This window comes from Carcharodon carcharias, chromosome 25 (genome assembly GCF_017639515.1).
Source record: "Carcharodon carcharias isolate sCarCar2 chromosome 25, sCarCar2.pri, whole genome shotgun sequence".
NCBI classification, from domain to species: Eukaryota; Metazoa; Chordata; class Chondrichthyes; order Lamniformes; family Lamnidae; genus Carcharodon; species Carcharodon carcharias.
Genome location: NC_054491.1, coordinates 18,525,920 through 18,552,457, shown reverse-complemented (window position 1 = coordinate 18,552,457; position 26,538 = coordinate 18,525,920). Strand labels below are relative to the sequence as shown.

The following is a 26,538-nucleotide window of genomic DNA, read 5'->3' as shown; positions in this document are numbered from 1 at the left end:
CACAGGGCTTAACAGCCTTTGATAGAACTGAGACCAAGTCCCAGAGAATCAAGGAGGGCATTTTAACCAGCCTGCCTCAATGCCAGTGCTACATCCGAACTGCTTCTGGGGTCAGCGGGCCCAAATTGATCCCGTCCCCACCTCAGGGAACCGAAACTAGTGGGGGCAAGGACATTCATATGCAGCTCGGTCTGCTGAGTCAGGAAATTTCCCTACCCACCTTCACATTTGGATACTGAAAATCCGGTCCAGTGTGTTTGCTTTGTCATGAATCCTCAATCTGTGATGTTAATGAAGGGGTGAAATCCCATCTGGACATCCTGAGGTTCAATGATTTTACACCAGCTCTGAACTCGTCATAGCCTCGTTTGCTACTCTGACATGCAACCTTGCCATTGATGTCACTATGGTGACAGTATGAAAAATAAGAAAGAAAAGAATGCCTGCATTTAGATAACACCTTATCATGTCACTGAAACAGCTCAAAGCATATCAAAAGGTGGATTGTTTCTAGAATTCAATGGTTTTTTATGAAGACAAATGTGTCAACCAATCTAAGCCAATTACATCTCAAACAATAAGTGACAACTGCTAATTTGAAGGTGTTGATTGAAAGAAGAATATTGGTGAAAACACTAGGCAAACTTTCATTCAATTATTTACTTGAACAATCTGGTAGGATATAATTTTAACATCCAATCTGATGTTACTGATCTATGTTTAGCAAGTTGCAGTCAGAGAACTATAAAAACGTTTTAAAATTAAAACATCAACAATTGTTTTTAAATCAACTAGATGGTACCTCCATGATGTTGCTTTCACTAGGTCAGATGATAGGCTGTTCGTAGAGATAGGGGATTATACCATACAACAAACAATATATTATTCTGCATGTAAATAGTCCAAGGTCAGCAAGGCCTAATTGTTACGGCTGAAGCAAATTTGGCTGTAAATTAGCAGTTTCAAGTAAATCTCTGCCTTCTCCCATTGAAGAATGTGAAAATCACCACATCCAAATTCCTCTCTAAGTCTCAAGCAATCATGTGAAACTATAAAATATACCACAGTTCCTTCATCATCAAAAATCCTGGAACTCCCTTCCTAACAGTGCTGTGGGTGTACCTACACCACATGGATTGTAGTTGTTCATGAAGGCGGCTTACCATCACCTTCTCAAGGGCAACTAGGGATGGGTAACAAATGCTGGGCCCAGCAAGACGGTTTGTGGCCATTAGTTTTTTTTAAGAAGCTCCTTCACTTTGCGAATTGTCTCTTTTCCCTGTCTGTTGCTGTTTTGTGAATGTATTTACCTCACTCAAAGGTGCATACGTGACACTTTTAAGTGTGGCAGATGTGTTAAACGAGACATTTCTATATCCAATGGAATCACCTATAGTGTTGAGGCAAATGTAAGGATCATTACTAAATCTATTTAAGCTTAATCTTGCATTATTGTACTAATCAGTTGGTGCTGTGAAGGAGAAAGAAATATTTGTCTTTTGTTCTCAAATAGTGTCGAAAGAATATTCTCAGTGCGGCTCATGAGTTTCTTTAACAGCTGAGCAGGATTGGCGAGACATCGTGGTTAAATGTGAACTTAACTTTAGAGAACTATTTTAACAATAACTTTGTAACTATAACATTCATTCAGTGGTCTGCCTTGAAATGCAGTAGATCTTTGTCGAAAAATATTTTAGCATGGTGTACTGACAGGACGACACTTGTTTATCAATCAATAGTTTAACTTCTCACTCCATGCACAACTCAAATCGGTGATTCAAGGAACAACTGCTTTCAAATAAAGCCCATGGAAACAATGTTCATAGTTACATTTCAAATAAGCCTGGAATTTAAAAAAGCACGAAAGAACCTACATTTATATGGCACTTTTCAATATTTGCGGATATCCCAAAGTGTTTTACTTTTGAAGCGAGTCACTGGTGTAACGTAGGGAATGCAGCAGCCAATTTGTGAACTATAAGTTCCCATGAACACCAATGAAATAAGTGATCAGATAGTTTGTTTTAGTGATGTTGACTGAAAGATAATTATTGGCCAGAGCACCAAGGAGAACACTCCTCCGCTCATCCTCGAAACAATGGAATCTTTCATGCAGGCTGACAAAATCAGTTTAACATCTCATTTGAAACATAGCACCCATGACCATGCAGCACTCCCTCAATACTACATTGGAAGTGTCAGACAACATTATGTGATCAAGTCTCTGGAGTGGGACTTGAACTCACAACCTCCTGACTAAATTCCAATTTGACAGGAATGTCTGTTACCAGCACTGCTCAGTGCCATCATCAGACATAGTCACATTCTTGGAGTCTGTCCAAATTAATCAATCAATTGGACTCCAATGTATGGTTACTTTCCATAGAGAAATCGAGGAGCACTTTGAAAAAAAACTGTACCCTCTTTTACACTTTCCTTCTTCTTCAGGAATTGTGTCTTGCTCATTGTACCACACTAATTTTCTCTCTTGTATCTCACTATCTGAGTCTCTGTTGAAGATGCTTGGCCCTTCTTTGCTCTCTCAGGAGTTGGGCCAATATCCTGAACTTGTCATGTACACGAGCACTACACACTAGTAGGCCAACTCCTAGCCTAGCTTCCGTCTTTGCAAGATGAATCCCACCTCTTTAAGAAAACCTTTTCTTAGGCTTTGTGGCTTGCTTTCATATTGTTTGGGAACATTTGAGAATATTTCAACAATCCTTCCTGTATACACACCATAGTGACGTACCCCCACCCCAGTTCTTTCGCCACAGTGACACATCCCACCCCAGCTCTTTTGCCACAGTGACACATCCCACCCCAGCTCTTTGACACACACTGCACAGAGAAGTGAACATACTGTTTTGAGGCTGCTGGAACGAGTTCAGATTTGTGCAGATCATTTCTAGCTGGTTTTACATTTCCAAAATGTGGTGAATCAAATGATTCTCAGAACTTTGCTGGTTTTACAAAGTATTGAGAATGACCTACATTTTACTGGAGAAAAGCAATTTAAATGTCTGTCCTTGACTTCTCACAAATGGAGAAATATTGACACAATCATACAAGTATGTGAATTGTGTGCTATTACTATGATTTGCTGCTTGCATGCGAGGTAGCATTTGACTTTATCGTATCTCATTTTTTGTTGGTGTGAATTTTGGGTTCACAGAGCAGGGGAATGGTAGTTTTGCCTATTGGAGCAGTCCCATTTTGGCATCTAATATCACCATTGAGCAACCTGAGACTACAGTAAGCAACGAGGAGGAAGAAGGCACTTGAGAGTTTAAAAGGACACTGAGGATTAACAAATCCACTGAGCTGGATGATGAACATTCTTGGGTAATGAAGGAAATTAGGGGAGAAATTATCGAGGTATTGGATGTAGCAATGACCCAATCAGGAAACCAGCTATCTGGTTATCAACTTACATAAAAAGTTGCATCTTCATGCACTTCCTGTCACAGTCACACTGCTGTTCCCTAAATTAGTTACACTTCTCTGTCATTTTCTTCTATTAATTTAATTTTTCTTTGTTAACCATGTACACTTGGTCTCCTTGGCTGGCTCAGCTTCAGTTCAGTTCAGTTTTCTATTTTTGTATACTTTTGAATTTTTACAACAGGATTGTTTAAAATACTTTTTCATCCGCTTGTTCCCACCATCCCCTCAAATCCTCACCACCCCCTACCCAACCCCCAACCCCCCCTCCCTCCCACCCCAACCACCATCGCCATTTTCTGGCCATTTTTAGACCTCCCCCTTTGGGCCTCAGTTGCACCCAAGCTCACCCCCTTACCCCCGATGGGGCTTCTTCTCCTGGACCTTGGCCAATTGTCTGCTTCCTCTCGCTGTTTTCCACCTGACTCCTTATCTGAGAAGTGGAAAGGGAAAGAGAGAGAAGAGAAAAAGAGCAAAGCTAAGACAACAGTGACAGGTAAGAGAGATAATGCACCAACTGACTTTGAGATCCTACACATAAGCACGATATCTTAACACAAGATAAAGCAACTATACAGCAAGTTGATCCACAGGATTCCTTCATTTAGGTGGAAGGAGAAACTGACTTAAATATCATTGTTACATTTACAAATGACACTGTGAGTAGGAGGGAAAAAATCTGTGACAGGAATATCAACTCCAACAGAATTTATGGAACCTCCTAAGACCCCATATGCTGCCAGCAGAGAGCCAAGCTCACTGGGAGCATGGATGGACTAATGAGGCTTATCCACTGGGTGTGGTGGGTTTTACAATCGATCCTATAATTCTAAGTTGCTCACAGTCACATTCTTCATGCAATTGACTGAATTCAGCTCTCATAAAAGAGCCTTGACTTTGGGCAACCATTTGCAACAAGTGATATCAGATTAGCTGCCTGTTTTACATCTCTCCCAGTAACTTCAATTCAAATGAGAAGCAGAAGAGATGTTTAATGAAAGTCTGATACCACATTGACCATTTCAGAAGTCAAAATGACTCCCTAGTGTGGAAGCTGAAAACCGATTTTACCTCTCTCTCTTCTCCATAAACATGAAGGGCATAAAACATAAAGGAAGGAATGATTTATACATTAGATTTTATGGCAGGTCCCTCAGCAACCACAGAGTCTCGCAGCTGAAAGGGCCACGTTCCAATGCAATTTGTCACCCAGTGCTTGTCACTAAAATGTTTAGGCTGAGTGCTGAGGATTCTAGTCTTACACCTTTCTTTCAAGACAAAGAATTTTCAATTTAATGATGCCTTTTCTCGCTCACCTCATGCCACTTTGTGTCTGCCCTGGATCAGCAGATTGTAGGTTCCAAGTCACCTCTGCCTAATACCATGGTTTGACTTCATAAACCAGACAGACACTCCAGTGCTATAATAAGACCATAAGACGTAGGAGCAGCTGTAGGCCATTCGGTCCATCAATGTCATTACAGTGTCAGCTGAAGGCCAGTGGAGGCACTCTCACCTCTGAGTCAGAAGGTTGTGGGTTCATAGGCCCATTGCAGAAACTTGAGCACAAAATCCAGGTTGATGCTCCATGCAGTTTGCTGAAGGAGTGCTGCACTGTCGGAGGCACAGTTTTTCGGATTAGATGTTAAACCAAGGTTCTGTTTGCCCTCCTAGCTCAATGTAAAAATCCCATGGCACTATTTTGAAATAGAGGAAGGAAATTCACTCCAGTATCCTGGCCATAATTTATCCCTCAAACAACACCATAAAAACAGAGTATCTAATCAATATTTTATTTGTTTTGTGGGATCTTGCTGTGCACCTATTAGCTGCTATGTTTCCTACGTTTCAGCAATGACAGCTCTACAAAACCACTTAATTGGCTGTAAAGTGGTCAGGACATCCTGATGTCATAAAGGATGCTATAGAAATGCAAGTCTTTCTTTTTATGGAGGGTGTTCTTCGCTGCTGGATGTTTTCTCAAAAGGCATTAAACCGAGATCCCTGTCGATTAATTCAAGTGCTTAAAGATCCTAAGGTGTTATTTGAAGAGCAACAGCACTACCTAAACAGATTTGACTCATGGCTGTATGAAGGGCATTATCGGGGCAGAGATGGCTGCTGTGTTCGCCAACATAGCGACAAGAGTTACACTTTTATCATGTTATGAGATGTGATATAAATTGAAATATTTTTAATTTATGTAACTGTTCCATTTACGTTGAGATCTGAATTTATTTTTATGTTCCAAGGTGGTGGGAGAGTGGAGATTCAGCAGGATCCATTGTGATATTTTTGTGACTCTTGATGTCATGATGTGCACAGCAAGTATCCTCAACCTTTGTGCCATTAGCATTGACAGGTAAAGTATGCATTTACAATGTAACTTAGCAATTGCAGGTTTAGGATTGGGATCTGTAGCTTCCAACAACACATCCCAGCCCAACCTGTTGGCTGATGTGGGCAGCTACAGGTATGACTGTGCGGGTGGCTTGCAAATAGGGGTTCGTATCTTCCCATCATTTTCAAGGTGCTGGTGTCACTGGCAAAGCCAGAATTTATCACCTGTCTCTAGTTGCCCTGAGAAGGTGATACTCTTAACCTGCTGGTAATGGTTTGATACAACTGAAAAGTTTGATAGGACACTTCATAGGGCACTTTGAGGGAGATGGTGGTGTAGTGGTAACCCAGAAGCCCAGGCTAATGCTCTGGAGGCATGGGTTCAAATCCCACTATGGCTGCTGGCGGGATTTAAGCTCAATGAATAAATCTAGAATATAAAGCTGTAACGGTGGCCATGACAACAGCTATCATTGATAGTTGTAAAAACCCATCTGGCTCACTAATGTCCGTTAGGGAAGAAAATCTGCCGTCCTCACCTGGTCTGGCCTACATGCGACTCCAGCAATGTGGTTGACTCTTAATTGCCCTCTGAAAGGGCCTAACAAGCCACTCAGTTCAAGGGGAAATTAGGGACAGGCAACAAATGCTGGCCTTGCCAGTGACACCCACATCCTATGAAAGAATAAATGATATAAAGGTCAACTACACTGGTGTGGAACTGGTGTCATGTTTTGTGTTGATCAGGTACAGATGGCAAGTTTCCTTCCCTAAAGGACGTTGGTGAAATTGTGATAATCCAACAGTTTCTTGGTCACTATTGTTCACGCCGGTTTTCCTTTTTATTTACAGATTTTAGAAATTCAATTCAAATTCTCAAACTGCCACAATATAGTTAGCAAATTTAATGTATTACAGATTTACTCATTTTATCTGTTTAAAATAAAATGCAGGTGGTGGAGCTTGGGAGATAAAACAGCGAGAGTTCCGGAGATAAAACAGTGAGGGTTCAGGAGATAAAACAGCGAGAGTTCAGGAGATAAAACAGCGAGGGTTCCGGAGATAAAACAGCGAGAGTTCAGGAGATAAAACAGCGAGAGTTCAGGAGATAAAACAGCGACAGTTCAGGAGATAAAACAGCGACAGTTCAGGAGATAAAACAGCGAGAGTTCACAAGATAAAACAGTGAGGGTTCAGGAGATAAAACAGTGAGAGTTTGGGAGATAAAACAGCGAGAGTTCAGGAGATAAAACAGTGAGAGTTCAGGAGATAAAACAGTGAGAGTTCAGGAGATAAAACAGTGAGAGCTTGGGAGATAAAATAGCGAGAGTGGAGAGACAGCCGGGAGATTGAATACAGCGCGACTACAGAAACGTAAATTTCTAAACAAGCACAGGGACAATAAGAAATTATAAGCACAGGAGAGGGAACTGATTTGTGAGTATGGGCGAAGAATTTCTACTTTCTACTAATCTTCAGTTTGTAGCTAATTGTACAAGAGTAAGGTTAAAGTAGGTTAAAGTAAGTAAAAGTAACGAAAGTTGAAGAAAGAAATTGCTTTAAAAGTTTAAGGTTAAGGCATGGCAGGACAGCTCAGCCAAGCAGAAGGCCCACCCTGTGGCATGTGAGGAATCGTGGACGCTTCTCATGACCCAGACGAGCCCCATGTGCAGGAAGTGTCACCGGCTGCACAAGCTTCAGCTCCACATTTCAGAGCTTGAGCAGCGGCTGGAGTCACTGAGGTGCATCCATGAGGTAGAGAAGTATGTGGATAGCAGGACAGATAGAGAGAGCTGTTTCTAAAGCATATTCTAGGCTGTATTTAATAGGGGCATATAGTACAAGAGCGGGGAGGTCATGATGAAGTTATATAAGACACTGGTTAGAACTCAGCTGGAGTATTGTGTACAGTTCTGGGTGCCACACTATAGGAAGGATGTGAATGCACTGGAGAGAGTGCAGAAGAGGCTTACGAGAATAGTTCCAGGGATGAGACACTTCAGTTATGAGGAATGATTGGAGAATTTAGGACTGTTTTCCTTGGAGAGGAGAAAGCTAAAAGGAGACTTGATAGAAGTTTTCAATATCATGAGGGGTCTGGACAGAGTAGATAGGGAGAAACTTTTCCACTCATAAATAGATTGAGAACCAGAGGGCACAGTTTTAAAGCAAAAGAAGCAAATTCAAGGTGAGAGAAAACTTTTTCACACAGCAAGTGGTTAGGGTTTAGAATGCACTGCCTGGAAATGTGGCGGAGGCTGGTTCAATTGAGGCACTCAAGAGGGCATTAGATGACTATCTAAATGGAAACAATGTGCAGGGTTATGGGGAAAAGGCAAAAGATTGGCACAAAGTTAAAATGCTCAGAGAGCCGGTGCAGACACGATAGACAGAATGACATCTTCCTACACCTTAGCAATTCTGTGATTTTGTTTACTAAATCTGGCAGATTCTTCAACAAATGGGTGATCTATTCAAACAGACTAATGCCCAGGAGGTGAAAGTGGAAATCCAGCCCTGGATTTGTCAAGATGTACATTTTTCGATATGTCTGTCTGTCTTGTTCTGCTTCTCTCTCAATCTGTATGCATATGTCTGTGACTGTCTTGCTGTGTCAGTTAGTTCACTTGGCTGGGTGACGAGAGTATGATGCTGTATGATGCCAATGGCATGGGTTCAATCCCTATATTGACTGTGGCAGTACATGGAGGTCTCTTTCCTTACTTCGCCCCACGCTTGATGCGGAATGCTGCCCCTCAAGCTATATGTAACCAATTCTGTCTCTCCAATGGAGAGAGATGTCTGTGGTCCTTTGTAGGTTATGGCAAATCACCCCTGCTTGTGTGCCTCAACTTCTGTCTTCATGTGTGTCTACCTTTTGCTTTCTCTATATGCCTCTCTTTCTTTGTAAGTCGAGAATGACTTTGCTTTTATCTGATTACTACGTTATAATTGGAATGTAGTGTAAAGCTTAAATTCCAAGTATTAAATATTTAGACGTGAAAAGCTTTTGATGTAAAAGTGCACAAACAAAATGGAGCAGGGAGTAGGATACAAAGATTTATTGTACATGAAGCTTTAGCCGTTTCCTTAACAATCCCCTTGTCCTGTCTCATTGTGCAGGTATACTGCTGTTGCCATGCCGATGCTTTATAATACACGGTACAGCTCCAAACGAAGGGTCACCGTGATGATTTCCATTGTCTGGGCCTTGTCCTTTGCCATATCCTGCCCATTATTATTTGGACTGAATGACTCAGGTAGCAACATGATTTTAATTGGAAAACAAATGTCCTTATTTTCCTATTTTGATGTGTCAGTCTGTTCCTGCTGGGAGTACAGTTAGATGTTCATCTTCTAAAGTGCAGCTAGGAGTGATTTGAAGAATCTTTAAGTATTTGAACAGGAAGAAGATAAACTGAAGAAGAGTAAGGGAGAGAAATGAGAGTGGATTATAGAGCACCAGTTGAAGAGCCAACATTGGCACTGGTGCAATGGGCTGAAAGGCCTCCTTCTATACTATGATTTCTATGAGGCTATAAAATCCCCACACACAAAAAACACGCATGCATCCACACACACACACCCACACACATGCACCCACATACACACGTACTTTTCACATATGCTCTCAAACCATGGCTAAAGTGTGTACCATCTACAAAATGCACTGCAGCAACTCACCAAGGCTCTTTCAACAGCATCTTCCAGGCCCACGACCTTCACCACTCCAAATTCGCTACCAAGTCGTGCCTAATCCCAACTTGAAAATATATCACCATTCTTCATTGGCACTGAGTCAAAATCCCAAAATAGCAGCACTATGGGAATACCTTCGCCACATGGTCTGCAGCGGTTCAGGAACACCACTCACCGCCACCCTCTCAAGGGCCTTTAGGGATGGGCAATAAATGCTACCTTGTTGGTGAAGCCCTTATACTAAGAATGAATTTTAAAAATCTTTTGATCTAGTAATTGGGGGCAGTTGCTAAATGGGAGGTGAAGCGCTTCTTAGAAGGAAACAAAAAAAATCTATAACTCCAAGAAAGAATTGATTTTAGTCAGATAATTTCACTTGTTCCATTTATGATGATGTTGGAATATTATGTGCTACTTAAGGCTCCCTCAGTTGAATTTCTTTTCTTTTTGAGGGTTTAAATCTCCCTGATAGCAAACTGGCCAACACGTTTGCATTAAAGCCCTTATGAGGATATTTTTACACAGTTATTAGCCCATATAAAATAAACTACTAATGTTGTGCAAAATACTTCTCTATGAATGAAAATTAAACCCCAAGGAGCAGTCCAGTGACACAAGATGCCAATGTATCAGTTCACCATGCTACAAGATGGTATGATGCCAGTTTCAATTCTCCAGTCCCTACTGTAGTGTCAGCCATAGCTCAGTCAGAAGCACACTATCACTGCTGAGTCAGAAGTTGTGGGTTCAATTCTCACTCCAGAAATTCAAACACAAGATCCAAGCTGACACCCCAGTGAGGGAGTGCTGCACTGTCAACAGTGGCATCTTTCAGATGAGACTTTCAACCAAGTCCCTATCTACCCTTATAAATACCCCATGGCAACATTTTAAAGAAGAGCAGGGGAGTTCTCCCCAGTATTCTGGCCAATATTTACCCCTCAACCAACACCAAAAAAAGTCAATTATTTAATCATTATCACATCGCTGTCACGTATCCTACACTCTAACAGTGTCTACAAAAATACTTCATTGACGACAAAGTAATCTGGGCATGCTGAGGTTGCAAAAGATGCTATATAAATGCAAGTCTTCCACGAGGGGAATGGAGGGGAATTGTTGATCATTTTAAAACAAAAGACAAGAGCCGGGAGTTTCCGTGCCCCCTGGTGTCGGGTGTGTTCAGTGGCGTGAGCGGACACTATGGTGCTATCGGTTTTCCGACAGCGTGAAACCAATTTGCGATCGTACGCTCACGTTTCCCACCATCGGACGTTAGGAATACATCATTGTAATACATCTGCATATCATTATTAGGCCTGCCTGCCAGAATCGTTTCCCCCCCCCTCCCCCCACACCCCCTCCCCCACGCCCCCCCCCTCCCCACCCGCCTTGCAGGATCATCCGCCTTCCCACCAACGTGTTTCAGAACAGCAGATAAAAGGCATGCACTTCGCAGGCTGCATTTTGAGGGGAACTCAGAGGTGAGTGCCCAGTAATGTTGCACAGCACTCACCAGGATCGCCTGTTGGACTTCAAGCTTGAGGCGCGTTGGTGGGGAGGAGCCAGGGCAGCCCCATAGTTGAGGGGCGTTGGGGGTTGGGTGGGTGCCCTTGGTGGGGCAAGGGCAGCCCTGCAGTTGAGGTGCATTTGGGGAGGAGGGGTGGGCTAGGGCTACCCTGTGGTTGAATGTAGCGCATAAGCATCTGGGGGGTGGGGTGGGGGTGGGAGGCGGGGGTGGGGTGGGGTGGGTGTGTGGGGAGGTAGGGTGGGTGAGGGAAGTGGCCATTCACCTGATATAAAGTGACCATTCCTCTGCAACTGATACAGTTCAGTCGCAGCCACATTGATATGATTTGAGTCGGGTTTCTAGTTTATCTACCCAGTCAAGCAACGCAGAGACATGAAAGTGCTACCAAGTGCTCCAGAGCTTCTCACCCCTCAGGCACAGACTGCAAAATAATGAGTGTTTCAGTGGGCTGCAGAACAGTTGGATGACTGCACACATTGTACAACCTCCTTGCTAAAGCTGGCCATGGAGCAGTCACTGGTGGAGGCGCTCACAGCCCCTTACAAGGTTATCATCCCGGTTTGGACCAGTCTCCCCAGTGGTTCAAGCTAACAGTGCAGCCTTGCAGCATGGGTTAGGAGAAGGAGTGCACCTGAGGTGAGAGCACAGCATACAGTCCAAAGGGAAAAGCTGCCACCAATTGGTCAGGTGGAATGGGGCGGAGTTGGTGGGGTTTCCGGCAGCCATGCAGCGCACTAATCTCTGGCCATCCAAGTGGTGGTCAGCACTCTCTGGGAAGCGTTAAGGGGCCGTCACACTGAACCAGGACAGGTTCTTAGTACAGCCATGCTAACCACGTGTCTCTCCCTTTCATCCCGCAGGAGGAGTACTTCAGGATCATGGATCCTGGTGAACTAGCTACATCTCTTGTGGTGTACAGAGAGTGAAGACAACAGAGGAGGGAGTGACTGAGGTGCCTGTCTGTGCAGAGAGAGGGGCACCACTCTCAGGAAGAAGGGGGCGGCAGCACACATCACAGAACAGCTAAAAAAGCGAGTTGTCGCTGGTCAGCGCTTAGTGACACCCAGGGCCTATAGATGCCACCTTTCATTCCTGCACTGCCACTAAGCCTTGGTGCTCCCCGGACATCCACACTGGAGGTGGAGGCAGCCTGCTGACCACCACGCCCTGTCTGTGATGCCCTTGGCGGGCATCCTCTGAAGGGCCGAGACCTGAAGGGCCCCGGCCTGCTTTCGGGCTCCTGCTGTGTGGCAGAGGCTACCGCCTTGGCCTGTGGAGCTGGAGCTGCTGAGGTCACAGGAAGAGGGGATTTGGATGGGCTGGACACTGCTAGAGTCACCTGAATGGATGACTCTGGGGGAGGGGAGGGCAGCGGGGGGGAACCACCTGCTGATCCACCTCTCTATGGGTGTCCAAGGTCCCCAGGCTGACTCCTTGAGGAGAAGGGGTAGTGCGATCGAACTGCCGTGCACCCCTCTCATGTACACACTGTTGGAGGCCAACTATGGCATCGGTGATGGAGTTGAGCCCATGCAGCAGCGCAGGAGCGAAGTCCTGGACCAAGGTCTCCATGGCAGCTGCCATCCTACCAGTGTTGACCTTGGCATGCCGGCGCTGTCACCTCAGACTGAAGGTGGATGGTCTCCTCCATTACGCCTTGCAATTGGAGGAGTGCAGAGAACAGCCCCTCCTGGTGTTCCTGAGCTTACCTTTGCAGCTCCAGCAACTGAGACATGACCAAGGCCAGAGGCTCACCATCTGACTCAGACTCAGCAAATTTCTGGCCTCTAGCAGTCCTCCGGGTGCTGGACACCTAGGAAGTCACTGCTGCCGCCTCCTGTGGGTGAGACAGTGTGATGTGCTCACCAGATTGTGATCCTGAATCTATTCTAAAGCTAGGTCCCACCGAGGTGTGTGCCTTTGCGCTGATGGAGGGTATGGGTGTGCATTGCGATGGGACTTCAAGGAGGGTGCCTTCAGATTCCTCTTCAGAGGTTTCTTCAGGGTTTGATTGGAGGCCCTTGGTCAAGGACTCTGTCAGCTGTTTCCCAGATGTGCCTGCAGAAGCAAGGAGGGATAATTAGTGCATGACAGTGGCCTGTGAAATAAGGTTCATGACTCACAGCATGGTTGTCTAATGGATGTTGCACTGCTGGACTCTCACTTGGTGGAGCAGCACCAACCTCACCGTCAGCACAGGAATGGTCCAGATCCTCGCCAGCCAGCTGGATGGCTCTGTTTTCAAAGTCCGTGGGCACCTTGATTTCAGGCATTCCTCCACCGGCCTGTGACCTCTCCCTGTTGTTGTGTGCCAGCTTAACCTGCATGAATAGAGATGGCGAGAATGTAAGCAGGACATCTGCCAGGCCAGATGTTAAGTATGCCTGGCCTGTTGTGGGTGTCAAATGGTCCCATGGACGGGATGAGGACAATGACGGTGTGTGTGAGAGAGTGAATGGTGATGTCCCTTGAACTGGCAATGAGTGAGATCCCTGTGGATGTGTGATGGGTTTGTGAGTGTGTGAGTTGAGAGTGTGAGAAGAGTGACTTACCCTGGCAGAACAGAGATCATTCATCCTCTTGTGGCACTGGGTGGCTGTCCTCTTCCATTGGCACTGGCCACAGCACCTTACAAGCCTAGTTGGTCATACTGCTGCCCATCTGTGGCCAAGGTTGGGGTAGAGGACATCCTGGCGGGCATCCATGGCATCCAAATGGCATTCCAGTGACACGTTGCTAAACCTGGGGGGCTGCAGTCTTTTTGCCTTTCATGGACATCTTCCCTGCAGCAGTCCTGGGCTGGAAGCACTGAGATGTGTGCATGCGGCTGGACTTCAAATACGGTGCCCAGTGCATTGAAGCGGTGATGTGATGGCGTGGCGGGCAGAATGAGAGCCTGCCATGGAGACGGCATGTTTCCTGGGAATGCATGAGTAATGCGGTGGGTTTGGGACGATACAGCGTGAAAACCCCCCCATCGCGGCCAGCGGGTAAAATGTCATTTGACCCGCCCACTACCACACTTGGTGCAAATCTACAGTGATTCCACCCAAGAGATATGTTGACCAGCCAATTTTGCCTCTGAAATTATTGAAAGGAGAAGTACTGAGCAGATGCGACTGTTGGTCAAAGCCAACATAGAATATAATGGAAGCCTAACAACAGTGGTCTCTGATGTTACATTTGTCACAAATGAGCCAAACTTAGAGCAATATTATGCAACAGTTCTATTCAGTGACAGTAGGAGTAATCTTTCAATCATTTCTAAATTACAGACACCAGGGACGATGCCATCTGCACCATTATCAATCCCGACTTTGTCGTCTACTCGTCCATTTTCTCATTTTACATCCCCTTCATCGTCACACTGCTGGTGTATGTCCAAATTTACGTAGTGCTGCGGAAAAGGAGGAAGCGGGTGAACACGAAGAGAAGTAGCAGGTTTGAGTCGGAAATCCGGGCGCCGTTAAAGGTAAAATTGTTATGTCATGGTGACCATTGCACATTTGTCAAATTTCCTTGTACATCAAATGGACATTTCTGGGCTCATGCTAAAGAATTAGGCACATCATCAGGGCTAAGGCTCCACTACGTTAGTGAGGGAGCGCTATGATGCTGGAAGTAACATAATTTAGACAGGATATTAAGCCGCAGTGCTGCGTCCATGCTCCCATAGATCTATTGTCTGTTAAAAGGACCTCGTGGCAATATTTGATGGTCAGAGATTTGTCCTAGTTGCTTAGGCAAAGTTCCTCCCCCAACCAGCTTTACCAGAAACAGATAACCTGATCATTCATCTAATTTCTCTTTCTGGGCTATTACTTTTCAAAAACTTGCTGTCCAGTTTGCCTAGGCAACAGTGATGCACTCCCATGAACCACTTTGAGGACCTATTACCCATTTTAGTAAATATAACCAATTTCCCATCACTTTAAGGAGGATTTTGTATTTTAATGTTTTTATGATGTTGAAGGAACTTACTAATTAGCCGGCGGAATGTGCAGGAAATAGTTCAAAATGGGAAAAAAATACTCAAATTCTTTCATTGCTGGAATAAACGTTCTATTTGTACGTTTAGGATAAATGTACCCACCCGGAGGATGTGAAGCTGTGCACAGTAATCGTGAAATCAAACGGTAGCTTCCCAGTTAATAAGAAGAAAGTGGTGAGTGTCAATAATTCTATTACCTTGGTGACTTGTTGCAGTTATATCCCAAATACCAATAGCAGAGCAGTGCAAACCATAATGGGAAACCCAAGCTACACCCTTAAGTGGGCATTGACTATGGGTCACCTAAATATCACCTATAAAGGAGTTCAGTGTGCATTTATTTGGACCCAAGTTTGAAGGTTATTAGGTAAGCACAGGCTGGATAACCTTTCTTCTCCTCATCAACAAAAGTTTATTTTGGTCTCCCAGGATTTCCTGCGACCGTAGTGTTGTTGGATCCAGTGCTTTTCATTTGTTGGCGCTAAAGGATCTGGGTTAAACGCTTGTTTCAGAGTGACCAAGTTAGTACAGAGACAGAGAACATCAGGAGATCATTGTTAGAATAAATACATGCTGTTTATTTATAAACCAAACTTGGTAGCTACACTTGTGTTCTCATGACATAAAACTCTGTCTTCACTCATCAGTGACTAACTCAAAACTCTTTCACATAGAGGTAGCCCGCACTACTCTGTTATTGGGCATTAAGATCATGTGACCTTACAGTACAATACTTTCTTAAAGGTATATTACATATCAGATTATTACAAGTGTCATTGTACATCTAGTATTATTGTAAAAATGGAACTGTACCTGAACTCTTTGTTAAGCATAATGCTCTAAAAGTGGATGATAGAATCATACAGCACAGAAGGAGGCCATTCAGCCCATCATGCCTGTGCCAGCTTTCAGAAATAACTATCCAATTAGTCCCTCTCCACTGATTTTTCCCTATAGCCCTGCAAGTTTTTTTTTCCCTTCCAAGTATATATCCAATTCTCTTTTGAAAATCACTATTGACTTGGCTTTCACTGCCCTCTCAGGCAGCACATGCCAGACCACAAAAACTCTCTGCCGAAGCACATTTCTCCTCATCTCCCTTCTGGTTCTTTTGCCAATTATTTTAAAATCTGTATTCTCTAGCTGCCACCCCTCCTGCCGGTGGAAACAATTTCTCCCCATCTACTCTATCAAAAGCACTGCTGACTTTTGATCATCTCTATTAAATCACCCGCTAGCAGCTTCCCTGCTCAGAGGAGAACATCCCCAGCTTCTTCAGTCTCTCTGGTAACTGAAACCCCTCAGCCCTCTGAAAGCAATTTTCTTTTTCAGATTCTGGACATGAATATTTTATGCACAAGTCATTGCTGGGCAGATTACATTCTGCCCTTGTTTAGGGGGTAGCAGGTCTGAAGAAAGTTCTGGGAGAATTGGATTTGAAGAGTGGCTCAAAGAATTTATTTTTTTTAAACACTGCTCAATGTCAGTACATTAAAGTCCTGTCATAGGACTGCATGAAGAAATACTGATAAGATAATCCTGCTCCCCTAGCTAATCCATCCATCCAAACTAACACACAGCATCCCCATCAAAGCGTCCCCTTAGCTAGTGAGATGTTTTGCCTCCAATATTTTACCCAAATCTCCCTTCCAAGTGTTGATCACAGTTTGTTTGGTTAAGGTTCCTGAGCTCAGCCTAAAACTTGCCATTAACCAGTTTGAATCTCTGCCCATTGTCATGCTATTTGAGGATTTCCTTTGCTCTCCCGTTTAGCGCCCTACTAGCTAATCTCCTTGTGGTTGCTCACACGTGGTCAGACCTCTGCAGCCTGCTTCTGATGCTTTAGCTGCAAACAACGCTGTTCAATGTGGCATTTCCCTTCAGTTCTGCTGTTCGTGTACACCCTGTGGTGACGTGGTCTGTTTAGTTACATCTCAAGGTCATTTGTGGATGGAGTTTCTGTAGGCTGGCAGCTGCTTGTAAAACCCTGCCCTTTGTCCTGAGGTCAGAAAACTGTCAGGAAAGATAAAGTTCAATCGAATCGTTACTACTTCTTCTTAAAAGAAAACAATGTTTTCTGAGGGGTGTAGGAATGCTGTTTCAGAATAGTTCAGCCGCTGCTGAAAGAAAATATTTTATGTCCTCTATACCTCAATCTTTATCCAGCAACTGGGAAGTGGCTGTGGATAGCACGGGCTTTGACTGCAAAGGCCTCCACAGTCGAATAGCTCGCAAACATTTACTGACCAGGATCATACATGAAAATTACCATTTGGGTGAGATACTGGAGAGGTATAGGGACCTGAGCCAATGCAACCCAGTTACTGGATACAGGAGAGGAGATAAAAAGTATATAGATCATCAAGAAACTGAAGAAATGAAGAAGTTGTTTTTATTTGATAATTTAGTAATACAGAGCTTTGATCAGACCACATCTGGAATGTCGCCTTGAGTTTTGGGCATTGTATCCCAGGAAGGGTTGCCAACTCTAGTTGAAGCTGTTCCTGGAGGTTTTAGTCATGTGGTGTTTAATCATGTGACATCTGATGATGTGACATTTGCAAAGGCTACTGTGTTGACCTGCAGTTTAGTTAATTTCCTTATAGTCTAGCAGATATCCTGTGGGAGGTTCCTAGAACTCGGAGCCAGCACATGAGTGGGTGAAGAAAGAACACAGGCACCAACCTATGCTCTACTTAACTGCCCCAGGTTACTAGCAGCAGTTCTTGTGAAAGTCATCTTCTAGTCCAGGGGCCCCCAGGCAAACTTAACGAGTTGACAATCCTGCCCTCCAGAAAGATGTGTCAGTCGTGGAGAGAGTGCAGTGCAGATTCACCAGATTGATACCAGGTCTTAGGGGATCAGGTTATGAGAAAACATTGCATAGACTAAGTTTGTATTTCCTTGAATATAGAAGATTGAGGAGTGATCTAACTAACACATTCAAAACATTAAAACAATGCAATAGGATACACAAGGAGAAAATATTTCCCCTGAAGGGCGGATCAAGAATAAGGGGATATTCATTTAAAATTAGAACTGGGCCATTTAGGAGGGAATTTAGAAAGTATTTTTTCACCAAAGTAGAAATCTGAAACACTACCCCCCACCCCCTCCAGTTAGTGCTTTCTGGACTGAGGTTAATAGATTTTTGTTAGGTGGGGTTTTAAGGGAATTGCAGCTGAGGTATAGGTCAGCCATTATCTAACTGAATGGTGATATAACCTCAAAGGCTTTAATAGCCTACTGCTGTTACTAATTTTAAAACAACTGATGTCTTAACTTTGTGTAAGTTTACTATTCAATGTCCTCACAGGGTCCATTCTTACTGGCATTGATTTTCAGCGGCCTAACATGCACATTGCATATTTATTTGGTTTTGTTTTGGGATATTTGATCCTGGTCCAGGAAGCGGTCAACCACCAAGAGGATCTGGAGATGGAGATGATGTCATCTGCTAGCCCCCCGCTGGAGAAGCCCAAGCACAAAATGGTCAACCGCCAGCTGACTGTGCCACCTCCCTCCAAACACGGTGCCAGCTCTTGCATGCCATCACCTGGCGGCAGCCCGGTAAAAGGTGAGAAGAACGGACACCCCAAAGACATAACCAAAGCACCCAAAGCTTTCGAAATCCAGTCGTTGCCAAACGGCAAAACAAGAACTTCACTCAAGAGCTTGAGCAAAAGGAAGCTGTCCCAGCAAAAGGAGAAAAAGGCAACTCAGATGTTGGCCATTGTCCTCGGTTAGTACTGCCCTTGCTTCACTCATTTCTGTAACTGAGGGCTGCCGCCAGTGTGTTCTATCATTTCCCTTACTGACCATTTGCCCCACTGGTAACTTGTTGCACTTCTAAATTGGAATGGCGAGATGCTTCACCTCTGGTCAATGCCACTCTTGGCTGACTATGGAGAGGAAAGGATCCATAACATTTACTAAAGGCGAATTCCTACCATCAATATCCAGGTTACAGTGACCTGTCCCTCCTCGCTGTAAGGGTCTAATGCAAAATGAGTTTGGAAAGCCTAAACCAAGCACCCATCTCATAGAAGGTGCTCGTAATTTCAGACCAAGTTGACAATCTCAATCAGAAGTGGCACAATGTGGCAAATGTATAAAATTAAACAGTTGAGGGATTTTTGTTGGAGTTTGGCCTAAAGAACAATGTTGAAGTTGACTTTGTATCCAGCTAATGTTGCAACTTATATGGACAAGTTTAAAACTAACAGCTTTAAAAAAAAAGTCCCATTACCTCTCAACCAAACTATCTTATTACAAAATGTGGCATAGGTCCAGCAATACTGCTTCAATGATAGATCTCAGCTCTAATCACTCGCTAGGGATGAGGAGGCTAAAGGATCATTTGATCGAGGTGTTAAGATAATGAAGAAAGTTGATAGGGAAATTAGGAAATAGCTTTTACAATTAATAGAGGAATCGAAATTGAGGGATCACAGCCTAAGGGGAGAATTTTTTCCCTGTTGGAGGGGGTTGGGCGGGAGTGGGCACAGGCGGGCGTGCAGCTGATCACCACCCACTATCATCCGTGCGCCGCCATTTTGCATGCGCGGGGCCAATTAAGGCCCGCCCAGCGTGACGCGCACCCGGAAGTGGTGAGCTGTGCGGGCGAGGGGAGGAGGCTGAGTCGGGGCCTGCGTTCTTTCACACATGTGCGTGAAAGAGAACAGAAATCTCCCTGTGGCACAGAGCTGCCTCAGGGAGGTCAGTTTGATTTTTTAAAATCTTAATAAAGGCAAAAAAAAAATTTTAAGACATGTCCCCTCATGCGACAGTGTCACGGGAGCTGAGACATGTCAATAAATTTTATTTAAAAAAGTTTACTTTAAAAACCTTCATGAAACTTCATCCGCGGATGAGGTTTCACGATAAATGCAAAGGCCGCCTGGGCTCTTCGCCTGCCCGACAACCTTAAGGTTGGACTGGCAGCTCAGTTAAGTATTTTAATTGATATTTAAATGGCCTTAATAGGCCTTTGGCAGTTCGGCGGGCGCGCAGCCAACTCCGGTGTGCTGAAGATCTGAATGATGTACGGTGGCATCACAGCGCGTTATTTTATGCATCGGCAAGCGTGGCCTGCCCCCACTCGCTGACCCGAAGGTTCTGCTCTAAAAGTTCAAGCTAAGTCAGTTCTAGAAAGAAGGTGTATTTGCATACAATGACATTGAAATGGCACTACAGAGATAGGCTATTTAGCCCAACAAGTCTATACAGGTGTTAATGCTCCCTGCTGAACAAGCCTTCTCCCAACCAACTTCAGCTAGCCCAATCAGAACATTCTTCTATTTCCCTTCGCCTTCATGTGCTAATCTAGTTCCCCTTTAGCAACATCCGCACTATTCACCTTAATATTTTTGGTGGTAGCAAGTTATACATTCTAATCTCTGTCTGGGCAAAGAAATTTATCCTGAATTCCTTATTGGTGACTAATTTACATTTATGACCCTCAGTTTTGAACACCTCAAACAGTGGAAACCTTAGAACCTTAGAACCATAGAAAAGTTACAGCACAGAAAGAGGCCAGTCAACCCGTCATGTCTGCACCGACCGATAAAGAAAAGAATTTTAAAAACCAACTGTCCATTTTAATCTTGCTTTACAGCATCTGGTCCGTAGTCTTGCAGGTTACAGCACTTCAGGTGCAGATCCAGGTATCTTTTAAATGAGTTGAGGGTTTCTGCCTCCACCACTAAACCAGACGGTGACTTCCAGACACCCACTACCAAAGAAATTTTTCCTCATGTCCCCTCTAACACTTCGACCAATCACCTTAAATCTGTGATCCCTGGTAATTGCCCTCTCTGCGAGGGAAACAGGGCATCTCTGTCTACTCTATCTAAACCCCTCATAATCTTGTACACCTCAATCAGATCACACCTCAGCCTCCTCAATTCCAAGGAAAACAACCCTAGCCTACCCAATCTTTCCCCATAGCTGCAATTTTCAAGCCCTGGCAACATTCTTGTAAATCTCCTCTGTACTCCCTCCAGAGCAATTATGTCCACATTTGTGTCAACCCTGTCAAATCCTTTCATAATATTAGAGACCTCTATTAGGTCACTCCTCAGACCTCTCTATACATATGAGCTTAGCTCAACATACTCAGGCTTGCCTCATGAGAGTTCTCCATGGTGTCCTGGCCAATATTTATCCCTCAGCCATTGTCACTAAAACAGATTAACCAGTCATATACCTCACTGTTTGTGGCACCTTACTGTGAGTCAAATGGGTTGCTGTCTCTTTCAACAGTGCCTACATTTCAAAAGTAATTCAATGGTCAAGAAGTATTTTGTAACATCCTGGGGATGTCTAAGGTCTCTATTAAAGCAGAGGTCTTTCTTCAAGTAGCTAAGACTAAAGAATAGGATCAATGGGCTAACTGACACACTAAAGATTTGGCACTGTAACATTCCATTATGTGCCAATGATTCTAATGTATACAGTGCGCTGTGTTTATGCCCTTACTTCCTCTGCACAGTCTCCCTACTTCAACTGGACTCAGGTGTCAGCCAGACATGATCAAATATTAAATGACATTTATTCATGACTATAAAGAGATTCCATTCATTCAGCCACATAATAAAAATTGAATGAGCAGATTCATATTGTCTCACCAAGCAAAAAGCTGCAGATATTAATCTGTATTACAATTTGTTCCATACTTATGACATATTTAGAGATAAAAATCAATACAATTATAATATTTTTCAGAGAGAGAAAAAACTCTAAACCTTGTCGACAAAAAGATCAAATCAGCATTCTGATTCATTGGACAAAAACACAAAATGAGTTTTTATATTGAAAATCAGAAACCTGAGTTTAAGAAAGCATTTGCTTCTTGTCCTACCCAAAGCTCTCACCAAAGTTCTCCAGCTTAGAGATCATGGCTAAATTCAGGATGTGCTATATAGTCAGGTGTGTAGTGAGGGTATATTAAGGCACATAGACTATACTCACTATTTACCTTTCAAGGAACCATGTAATTGAGTGTATACTGAGTATCCTTAGTAGTTGCCTAAGGCAGCTACTGGGTCTATTCTATCTTCTCCAAACCTTTCTGGTATGTGCTTCTCTTTTTAACTGTGCATACAATCTCCAATTCTTCGGATGGTCTTTTCCTCCCCTTTTATTTTTTTCCTTCTATCCATTCTTCTAACTTCTCTTCCAATAACCTGTCCCTGTATGTGCTCAATCTGATTCAATTAAATATATAACAGGGTGTTTAGAAAATCCTTGTCCAACATTAAAATTTAATAACTTTGGGTGTAAGAGACATCATATGAGGAAGACACCTTCTAAACCCACGATCACTACCATCTAGAAAGGCAAGGACAGTAGACACATAGGAACACCATCACTTGGAAGTTCCCTTCCAAGCCACTCACCATCCTGACTTGGAAATATATCGCCATTCCTTCACTGTTGCTGAGTCAAAATCCTGGAACTCCCTTCCTAACAGCACTGTGGGTGTACCTACACCACATGGACTACAGCCATTCAAGGAGGCAGCTCTCAAGGGCAACTAGGGATGGGCAATAAATGCTGGCCCAGCCAGCGAAGCCCATATTCTGTGAATGAATAAAAAAGTGCCTTTTGAAGAACAAGTGGAGAGGTTCAAGGATAAAATTCCAGAGCTTAAATCATAGATGCTAAAGGCATTGCTGCCAGTGACTGGGTGAAGGAAACTGGGAATGCACAAGAGGCCAGAATCGGTGCAACAGAGCTCTCGAGGGTTGTAGAGCTGGAATTGGTTACAGAGATAGGGAGAGGTGAGGCAATGGATGAATTTGAACACAAGAATGAAAATTATGGCTGAGATTTTCCAGTCCTGCTGTAATTCTTGCCCAAAGCCAACGGACTTTTGGCTGCCCCTTCAGATTTTCCGCCCTGCCCACAGCAATTCCTGTCACGGGCAGGACCAGAAAATCCTGGCCACTAAATCTGAGGCATCAATAGACCAGGAAGTCAAGCAATTCAGGGAAACACAGGGCTGATGGCTAAACAGAACTTGGTGCATGCCAGAAATGGGCATTAGAGTTTTGGCTGAGCTCAAGAGTGGAAGATGGGAGACCAACCAGGAGAGCATTAGAATTGTTGAATCTGAAAAGTTTCCTCAAAAGATGTAATCAGATTTCAAATGTATTTTGCCATCGATGTTGAATACTAATCTCTGCTCCTCTTGTTTCTAGGTGTCTTTGTTATATGTTGGTTGCCATTTTTCATTACCCATATCCTCAATATGCACTGCACAAAATGCTTGATCTCTCCAGCAATGTACAGTGCTGTCACCTGGCTGGGATATGTCAATAGTGCTGTGAACCCAATCATTTACACGACCTTCAATGTAGAATTCAGAAAAGCTTTCATCAAAATCCTCCACTGCTGAAGAATTTGCCCAAAGGATGTAATTGTGCCACATTTCTTCTAAGCTCCAACCTGAAAGTGTACAGGGATAGCTTCTCTCATCAATGACACACTTTGTGTATGTTCTCCTTCATAAAAGAACTGCATCTAACTCATGTGTCATTATGGATTGGAAAAGGAATGGAGCAAACCGAAATTCAATCATTGAGGACACTAAGGGGCTTTGTGCCTCTTTACCGCTGATGTCACCTGTCCTTTCAGCACTGAGAGTCAAAAGCGTGATGTAAAATAAGTCCATCCACATGGCTAGAAATTTCCATGTAACTACTACTCCATGACTGCCAAAAATTGGTTTAGGGTCAGTGAACTTGGCTATCTGGTGGATCAATGGATCGATGAGCTTTGGATTGGTAACTGGACAACTGATTCTCCCTAGTGAAAACCAGACTTGGTCACCTTTCTCTCATCCACTTCAGGACATTAACTTGGAGAATTAAGAACCTCCACCCAGCAACAGGTCAACAAGAGATAGCAATCCAATATAACAGAATGTAAAGAGTTTATGTTATACTTTGAATGTAATTACTGAAATTAGTATTGGATCAAGGAAAATTTTGTTATTTGAAATATTATGGACTGGTTGTCAAAACCCTGAATTACTGTTCACTTAGGCCAACCACAACTAAGACTGTTCAGTGTTTGTTTATATCTCACTTAGAGATGATGTATTGAAGATAGGAATGGCTCTCCTAGATGGCAGCCAAACTAAATTGTCAAGTTAAAAATGTAAATTTCAACATGCCCCTTTTCACATGTGTAGAATAAAGAGAAGCCAGGGGGCGTCATAAGCTGTGATAGTTTGATATCAGCAGTTGGTCTATTACTATTTGTCTCAATATTCCTCCTCTAGCGAGGGAAAATATCATTTAGGATTCCAGCTGCTGATCCAAGGATTTTTCCTGGAAACAGGAATAGTGTGAGTGTCAGGTGAGGTTATGAAGCCCCCCAAGGTTAGAAAACCCATTGGCCCTTATGTCCAGCTGCCCATTTTAATAATGGTTGATTGAACTCCTTCAGCGCAGATTGCAGCAGTTCAAGAAGGTGGCCCTCAACACCCACTCTTCAAGAAAAAAGGTAGTAAATGCTGGCCTTGCCAGTGATGCCCATATCCTGAGAGTTAATCTCTTTTAAAAAATTTGAGTGGGGTACTAAAGGGGGTCAGTACCTATAAAGCGTCCCCCTAGCAAGATTCAACAGAATGGAGGAAAGGATATTCAAAAAGAAACAAAAATACCAACAGCACAGCTTGAGCAAGTCAGAGGCAACATTGACAGATTAAGATAGGATGATGCTATGAATTAATTCTCCGGAATCATATTTCAATTAATCTATACCATTTCATTGGGTTGCGGGGTATTGTACAGTATTCAGACATTTTTTGACAGTGTGTGAAATTTCCTTAATGCTTGGTGCAGTTTCAGAAAAGGGTAATGGTATTTTGTGATTTTAGTAAAAGGATAGCTTGCAAGGATTTTGTAGCCATTTCATGTCATCAGGGCTACCAATTGGAACTATATCAGAAGCACCACTTTAGATCTCGAACACCTCTGCTTGCATAAATATTGGGAAATAGAAAATATTGATGATTTTTAATGTTCATATCAGGATTTAAAGTTGAGTGTCTGATTGCCAAGATCAATACTGAGATAAGAGTTAAGGGGGTGATTTTCAGTCATCAGTTATTAAGATATTTTAGACCAAAAGTATTCAAACTGTAAACCTGGAAATCTGGCCCTCAAAGCCTAGGAAATTCAGTCTTATTTGTGCCAATATTTCTTACTTTCTGGCTTGTCCTGACTGATTTTTTTGGGGCCTGCATGCTTGATCCTGCTGCCTGCATCTGACCACTGAGGGCTGTATGGCATCCACAACTCAAGATACATGTAAGTTAATGGGAACATTGATTTAAACATTATTGGTGTGAAACTGACCTACATTAGGAGTGCAAAATGGGCTCAGAGTGAAGTGGCAGTTAATTTTTCACCCTGCCAGTTTTTATTTCCCATTGACTTGGAAAATATTGTGAAGGTTTTTAATCTCAAACCCAGTGAGGCTAGGAAACAAGCCTCCAAAAAGAGTGAACTATTATTCTGTGAGTTTCATGGAAAGAGGATCACATGTAATGAAAAATCAGCTGTTGATTCACTACGGGCCTATTTCATGTTTCTGGCGTAGACCAATTTCACTCCCCTCTCTGGAGCCCACAGTTCTTCAGAAATCACACCTATTCTACGAACAAAGACAAACAAAACTTGGATACAATAGTCAAGCATCCCATAGCACTACACAGTCAAAAATGATGCCCATTTCCCCAAATTCTAATATCTTTGTTCACAGTCGGTTGTTAGTTGAAATTATCCAAATTAGCTGCCTCAACAAATGAAAGCGAAGTGATTGAGCCACATGAAGGTGGGAAACAGGGAAAAAAGCCAGACTGCAAAGATGACTACAGTTTTTAAAAAGTCAAGTTGTTTGTCCTGGTCAAATAATTTCTCAAAGGAGCCCTCCCTGTGCAGAATGTATTCCCCCTCCCAACCACAGGGAGGCGAAGGCTTGGATCATGAAGCCACACCAAGCCAACAAGACTTTGAAGATTCCATGAAATGCCTGGGATTGATTTAAACATATCAAATACCTCCCAAGAGTGGCAAGGAGATAATTCAATTACAATGAAGCCAAATCTCAAAGGGGCAAAACAAAAAACATAGACTTGGTTGGTCAAACTACATTGTTACCAAACATTTCAAACTTTTAGATAAGAAAGACAGTATTTTCCACAGATTTTGTTGCTTGGTAAACCTTATTAAGTAATTTCCACAATTTACTTATAGAGTAAACGTATAACAAAAACATTGTTCACAATGTTATGTTTTTGCAGAGTCATGAAAGCACATGAAAATATTCTTCTGCTCTACTTGAACTATATAAATTATTCTCTATCACTGGCATTTGCATGAGTCCTTTTCAATGCAAGTGTCAGCCAAAGGAATTAATTGATTATTGCAGGTGTCTTCATAGAGAAGCGAATTTTGTATAGATCAGCTAAAACCAACTTTAAGGCAATTACAAACATGGAGGTCTGTTGCATACATTG

General features: G+C 43.2%; 1 protein-coding gene across 2 annotated transcripts in view; it reads left to right on the top strand.

Moving 5' to 3' along the window:
- The window catches only part of LOC121269623 (D(2) dopamine receptor A-like), a 37,913-nt gene extending 14,507 nt beyond the window's left edge, over window positions 1–23,406 (top strand). Inside the window, exons 2-7 of one of the 2 annotated variants that reach the window (XM_041174344.1) lie at window positions 5,697–5,806; window positions 8,908–9,044; window positions 14,290–14,486; window positions 15,093–15,179; window positions 18,414–18,747; window positions 23,210–23,406. In XM_041174344.1, the coding sequence (XP_041030278.1) occupies window positions 5,697–5,806; window positions 8,908–9,044; window positions 14,290–14,486; window positions 15,093–15,179; window positions 18,414–18,747; window positions 23,210–23,406 (1,062 nt within the window). The remainder of the gene's footprint in view (window positions 1–5,696; window positions 5,807–8,907; window positions 9,045–14,289; window positions 14,487–15,092; window positions 15,180–18,413; window positions 18,748–23,209) is intronic. The other variant, XM_041174345.1, reaches the window with a different exon arrangement.
- The last annotated feature ends 3,132 nt before the right edge of the window (window positions 23,407–26,538 follow it).